We start from the raw sequence: 6,896 nt of genomic DNA on the forward strand, positions 1-6,896 counted from the left end.
CAGATGGGGAATGGATAAATAAAACATGGAAAACTTTAAATATAAAATTTAATATGCATTAAAAATGTTATTTAGAAATTATGAGTTTAGTAAACGATTCAGTGGTTTTTTTAACACTGTTTAGGAATTGATAAGACAAGATGTGTATTTACACACAGTAGTGTGTTTCTATTCTAGCAGAGTAGTTAGTAGTCTACACATTCACTTATTGTGAGTGTTATCCTCTGAGAAAATTATCTGGGTTAATATTGTCTTTATTTTGTCCAGTGGTTGATTTTGCCTTTTTATTATTAGTTTTTAGCATTAGTAAATCTGGCAATGAGTCAACAAAGCAGGGGGCAATTGTGATTTTTTTCATTCTTATGAATCTCTTCAAACTAAATATTAGTCACTTACTTATCCTTTAGAGCTGATTTGATTTGGGGAATTAGTGTTTTCAAAGTAGATGGACATTTTAAATATACAGAGTTATATTACTTAGTATAGCTGCATGGCTTTTGTGCAATCCTTAAAAATTTTGATTTGCATATGAATTGATTTTTGAATACTGAATACATTGACAAGGAACTAATACTATGAATCTGCTGCATTTGATTTGGCCCTTACAAAATCTAAAAATCAAAGACAACACCAGTTCTGGTATCCTTCAAGTCGGTGTCAAGACACTTACAGGGTTCTGAGAGAATTGGCCGATGTCCTTTAGAGGGCCATCTATAATCTCAGAAAGGTGGTGCACATCAGGGAACATTCTTGCTGATTGCAGGAAAGGAAATCTTGCATTCATCTTCAGGAAGGCCAAAAGGACAACCTAGTGAAATTGTAGGCTGGTCAGCTTCATTTTGGTCCCTGGGAAAGCCATGAAGGGCATTTCATATACGCTTCAGCGTATATGAGGGAGAAGGTGACAGAAAACAGTCAACATGAGCTTACCAAATGTTGTGTGACTCAATATGATTGTTCTCTGATAGAAACCGACTGGATTTGGGGATGACAAGAGAGCAATCGATGTTGTTTATTTTTACTTCAGCAAGGAGTCCCACAATACTCTCATGTCAAGATCACACATTATGGTCAGGATGAATGGACAACTAGATGGATTAAAAAGCTGTTTGGATAATCCCATTTAGGGGGTATTCAGCGCTTTAGACCACACCTAAAGTACAGCTGGAGTAAAGACTATGATAAACTGGAGCAAATTCAGTAAAGAGCCACCAAGATGGCCAGGGGGCTGGAGCACAAGCCTTAACAGGAGAGAGTTGGGCTTGTTCAGCCTGGAGAAGAGGAGGCTTTGACCTAACAGCAGCTTTGCAGTACCCGTGAGAAAATGGAGCCAGGCAGTGCTTGGTGAGAGGACAAAAGACAATGTGCTTTAGTTTAGACTGAGCATAATCTTTTCATCCTCAAGGTAGTCAAGCAGTGGAACAGACTGCCCAAAGATGCTGTGCATTCTTCATCCCTGGGGATTTTCAAGATCTGACAGGCTAAGGCCCTAACACCCTGGTCTGACTACTCAGTTGACCTTGTTGTGAGCAGGATGTTAGATCACAGACCTCCTGCAGTCTAGTCCAACCTGAGTTATTCTGAGAGCCTGAGGAACTCTGCAGCTGCTCTTAGTGCCAAATAGTGCATACCGATTAGTGTTGTTTAACTTCATTATCAGGGGTTCTCAGCCTGGTGAGTTTCACTAGAATGTAAAATTCCTTCCTAAATGAAGAAAGCTATTAAGAAGACTCAAGGACATCTTTGTCAAACTCAGGCTAAAAATCTACTTGTAAATGAGTCAAAGTCAGTCTTCATTAAGGAGTGACATTTTTAAACTACAGAGTAGCAAGTAGTGTTTTTTATTGTAAGTAGCCTGCACAAATATTTTGACATGTTTGTCTTGGAAATATAAAATATTTATGGTTCCCATAATTTTCTACTGTAAATCTCCAAACTTATGTACCCTACTTCTTTATTAATCTTCTGTTCATGTTGGTTTTGGGTTTTGTGTTTGGTTTGGGTTTTTTTTTTAAGACATTACCAAAGAGAAACTTCTCTCTTGAGAGCCAAGTCAGTTTAAGCCATTTCAGTGCTATCCATGTGTTTCCGACTCCCTCAGTTGTACCGCTGAAACTTGTATCAAACCACATCAGGGAACTCATTTGTGTTAAAAATAACTTTGCCAAAATAAAAATTTATTTTAATCAAGACCATTTCATAGCATGGTACCACCTAAAATATTGCTGGCTCAAGTGAGAGATATATAATAGGTGAGGAAATGAGCCAGTGGAGAAAGTGCTAAAGTTGGCTTTGCTTGATGCTGAGGAAAACATTTGAAGAACTACAGCCCAAAGGACTTACTGTAATAATATGAAGGATTTAGTGTAATAATATGAAGGTAATTAACCTGAGTGGGTAATTTGTCTGTGGTAGATGAATTGTAGTGGGTACGGTAAATAAGGCTGGAAGACTTAAAGCAATAATTTGTTTCTTTAACTTCTGCTACTTTTAAAAGCTCTTCCATATAGTCATTGTTTTCATTCTGTATAGTGACTGAGGAGTTAAGAGAAGCAAGAGCTGGTTGTGAACAGCAGAGTCTTAGAATCACAGAATCATTAAAGTTGGAAAAGACCACTGAGATCATTGAGTTCCAACTGCTAACCCAGCACCACTGTGTTCATCGCTAAACCATGTCCTCAGGTGCCACATCCACACACCTTTCGAACACTTACAGGGATGGTGATTCCATCACTTCTCTGGGCAACTTATTTCAGTGTCTGACCACCCTTTTGGTGAAGAAATTTTTCCTAATATCCAATCTAAACCTCCCATGGCACAATTTGAGGCCATTTCCTTTGGTCTTGTCACTTGTTACCTGAGAGAAGAGACCAACCCCCACCTTGCTACAACCTTTCAGGTAGTTAGAACAAGTGATAAGGTTTCCCCTGAGCTTCCTTTTCTCCAGGCTAAACATCCCAACTCCCTCAGCTGGTCCTCATAAGACTTGTGCTCCAGACCCTTCACTTGTGCTCCATCCCCTTCTCTAGGCACTCTCCAGCACCTCAACATCCTTCTTGTAGTGAGGGGCTCAAAACTGGCTACAGTACTCGATGTTCGGCCTCACCAGTGCCCAGGGGGATGATCACTGCCCTGGCCACACTGTTCCTGATACAGGCCAGGATGTCATTGGCCTTCTTGGCCACCTGGGCACACTGCTGGCTCATGTTCAGTGGCTGTTGACTAGCACCCCCTGTTTTTCCACCAGGCAGCTTTCCAGTCACTCTGCCCCAAGCCTGTAGCATTGCTTGGGGCTGATTCTTGACTTCAGGTTCCAAATGTGTTGGAGAAGGGGATGAAGTATAAGCTAATGTGTTAACTTTCAGGTAAATCATAGAACTCATCAAAAGATAAATAATTTTGTTGTTGTTTTTTTATCTCTTTCAGTATTTCACCTTCTTACAAGAGCCTACCATCTGTATCAGAGACTTTTCCAACCCTGAGAACAATGATTGAAGTACTAAATACAGACTCATCTCACTGTCTAAAAAAAACTATAGTTGTTGTATAATTTATACAAATAAAAGGCCAAGAGGTACCGCTTCATAAATTATTTTGAATGGCAAATTATGGTCAAAAGAGTTTGATTTGTTTGTTTTTTTTAATAGAGCAAACTTACTTGACTATTTATCACTAGAGTAAAAGGAATCTTTCTGTGACCAGTAATACCGAAGAGGAAAAAAGAAGTAGAATAACTGATTTTTCATATTAAGACTCTAACAGAAATACAGTAGTTCAGGGCCAAACTGAAGAGCAGTAGGAAACTGGATCACAGTTATGAACCAAACATACTGCAGGTGAAAATTTATTTAAAAAAAAAGGAAAGAAAAATAATCTGCGTTGGAAATGCCACTCTACTACTTCTCATTGTTTTTTTTTTCAAAACCTCTGACTTCTGCATGGAAAACTTTGAGCTGTACATATGTGAGTAATTGGTGAATACATAGGTGTTTCATGTAATGCAGTCCAGGGAAGGAACAGATGTCAGCTTAAAAGAATGGGTTTCAGGGAAACATCATTTGGAAACAAAAGCAAACAAATTACACATTTGGAGTTAGGCTCTTGCTGAGTAAATGTCAGAAACTCAGCAATCTCCCTTTCCAAGTACCCATTGGTGGTGGTGGTTGGCAAAAGTTATCAACGGGTTGACAGTATATTGGGAGAGCTAGCTAGGGTTCCTTCAGTTGTTTTTGTTGGATGGGCTTGGCAGCGTTCTGGAAAGGCAGACTTCTGTAGGGCAGGGCTCTTTCAGTCCAAATAACATGGACCATACTATGAACCAATTTCTGATCTCAGAAAAACCACAGAACTGTTTTGTTTTAGATACAGCTTTCAGTTCTGTAATACTGATGGTCTAAACTGTGATTCTGTTGCTGTCATCTTCTGCACAAATACTGTATTCTTTACTTAGCTTCTTTCAGTTTTCCAGAGGTTAGGGATTTGTTGGGCACTTGCAAATACCTGGCCTAACCGTGTAACATGAGATATACTAAAACTGTGTAGAAGGAAGAGGCAAAAACATCCTGCATACCCCAGAGCGTACCAGTACCAATGATGTAGTTGCATTTCACTGTTTACAGCACAGTGCAATCTCAATTCCCTCTTTAATGAAGAAAGAAATGCAGCAAAGCATCAAGAATGTTGATACAGGTGACTGATTATAATAGGGTGGATTTATGGAATGGAGAGTCTTTTCAGGATTATTCCACAGAAGTATTTATTGGATTCAAAGGGGACTCTGTGTGTGTGTGTGTGTGTGTGTGTGTGTGTGTGTGTGTGTGTGTGTGTGTGTGTGTGTTTAAGTTCGGGGATGGAAGTGCCATAAAGTAAGTTAGAACTGCGGTGAATACTGACATCCATTATATGAAAAGCCACGTTGGTTTCAAGTTAGATTTCAGTATTTGTTACTTTATTTGCAGAGTAGGACAGCTATGGGCAGCTAGAGGCCTGAGAGTTTCTGTATGAAGGATTTTCATAGAGATAGAAAATAAATCCCAGAAGGTGGATGTGTCTTCATTGGGAAGCAGTGCATCCCACCCAATGTGAGTAGCTCAGTTCCCTCATGATATGCATTTTAGAGCTTATACGTTTGCCTGCTGGTCTAGTTTATTAACTGGCTGCTCATTGGATATAGCAAGAACATCAGCAATGCAACTTCCAGTTTGGACTTCTATTGGATGAAACTACAGGTATTCTGAAACCTACCTCTCTGCACTGGGAACCAAAATGTGGCAAGTGAAGAAAATGAGAGACTTGCTTCACAAGTGTGCTCCCAATTAAAATTAAACCAGTAGTGTGTATGTACCTCTGGGAACTTTTCTTTCGTGAATGTTCATATTCTAGGATTTTATGTTGAAAACAAAACGGTAGGGAAATAACATGCTTTCCTTCCACTTGAAACAAATGTTGCTATGTAGTAACTCTTCCTCTCTAAGAACAGACTCTTAGAGTATTAACTTCTTGCCATGCTGACCTACAGTGGTGTTACCAGACTTGTAAGGACAGCAGAAGTAACATTGTATGAAGCAGATATTTTGTTCACTGTTTTTAGTCCTGATTCTAGTATGTCTAAGAGTAGCTCTAGAATCTATTTCAAAGTTTGCATGGACTGTACTGGAGCTGCACTGATAATAACATGGTTAGATTTGATTAAAAAATAGTGACCCAACTTCCAGCCAAGGGTAGAATGATCTAATGTGCAATATCTTGAAGTGTAGAAATCAACATATGCTTTGCAAATATCAGAAAGCAAATGCTGTGCCCATGTCTAAACGCATTTTCCCTAAAGCCTGTTTTTCTCTTCTCCTGCTTGTTTGCTTGTTAAGTTCAGGTGCATCTGATCAGGGATGTGTAACAGATGAGTGCCCAAAACACAAGGAAATCTAGAAAACTGGGGAAACATCTGTTTGGAATCCAAGTTGTTTGCCATTAGTGAGCAGTAATGCACTTTGTAACGTTGCTATGTGTTTGGAAGGATAGGTATAATTTTGAGTAAGTAAAACTCATCAGAAAAAAAAAAAAAAAAGGCAGAATTTCCTATGCAGACCTAAGTTTCATTAACCAAGCCATAATAAAAGCAAATTTGACCACTTGTCTGGCTGGTACTAATGAACATGCATTTTAAACTTTCCTGATCAGAATTTCTGTAAAGGACAAAAGGAGGTGTTTCATTCCAAGTAAGGATAAAGGAGGCTTGTCAGTTTTGATTGAAACTATTGGGTTGCTTTCCAAATGTGACAATGGTATTTTTCCACCATTTTGTTGCTTGAGTACCTTCCTTTATCCCACTAGAAATAAGCACTATTTGTTTCTTCTGTTTAAAAGTCCAGAAGTTTCAGAAACCTCTACTAGACTTAATTGTGGAGGAAAGGAATTGTTACTTTCTGCCTACCTAATGGAGAAATGGGTACAGTAGCCTGGAAGAGATGCCAAACTTTATGCCTTGATTGTATTCTAATGGTGTGATCTTTTAAGCCTGTAAGTTTTCTTACACCTTGTGTTACTCATTGAGAAAGGTGAAGTCGGCATTGGCACTTGACCAGACAGTCCTTGGAACTGTAAAATAGGAGGTTTCTTGTTTTAGGGATTAGACCAGAGGAATTGGAGAAAGGATGGTGGGGAAGATAAAAATTACCTGGGCAAACAAAGCATGTACCAATGTCTGGGTTTCCTTCTCCTCATTTCTTATTCCTGTGACTGACTTCACACCCACCCCCTGATGCCAGAGGAAAAGATTGATGGGACATCAAAGAAGGGTAGGTGTAACATGGATTACACCACTGTGAGTGTGTGTGTGTGTGTGTACATACGTGTTTCAAAGGCTTGTTTCTCTGGGCGTGATGCAGATGACTAAGAAA

General features: G+C 39.2%; 1 protein-coding gene across 4 annotated transcripts in view; it reads left to right on the top strand.

The window, feature by feature from the left end:
- Window positions 1–4,200, top strand: part of TTC13 (tetratricopeptide repeat domain 13) — a 41,343-nt gene extending 37,143 nt beyond the window's left edge. For 3 of the 4 annotated variants that reach the window (XM_051783859.1, XM_051783860.1, XM_051783862.1), the window contains exon 23: window positions 3,427–4,199. In XM_051783859.1, coding sequence (XP_051639819.1) covers window positions 3,427–3,550 — 124 coding nt within the window. In that variant the 3' untranslated portion in view covers window positions 3,551–4,199. Of the gene's footprint in view, window positions 1–3,426 lie in introns of all 4 variants that reach the window. The other variant, XM_051783861.1, reaches the window with a different exon arrangement.
- Window positions 4,201–6,896: the final 2,696 nt, after the last annotated feature.

The sequence above is a fragment of the Manacus candei genome, unplaced genomic scaffold, assembly GCF_025592945.1.
Source record: "Manacus candei isolate 608988 ecotype Guabito, Panama unplaced genomic scaffold, ASM2559294v1 h1tg000017l, whole genome shotgun sequence".
NCBI lineage: Eukaryota > Metazoa > Chordata > Aves > Passeriformes > Pipridae > Manacus > Manacus candei.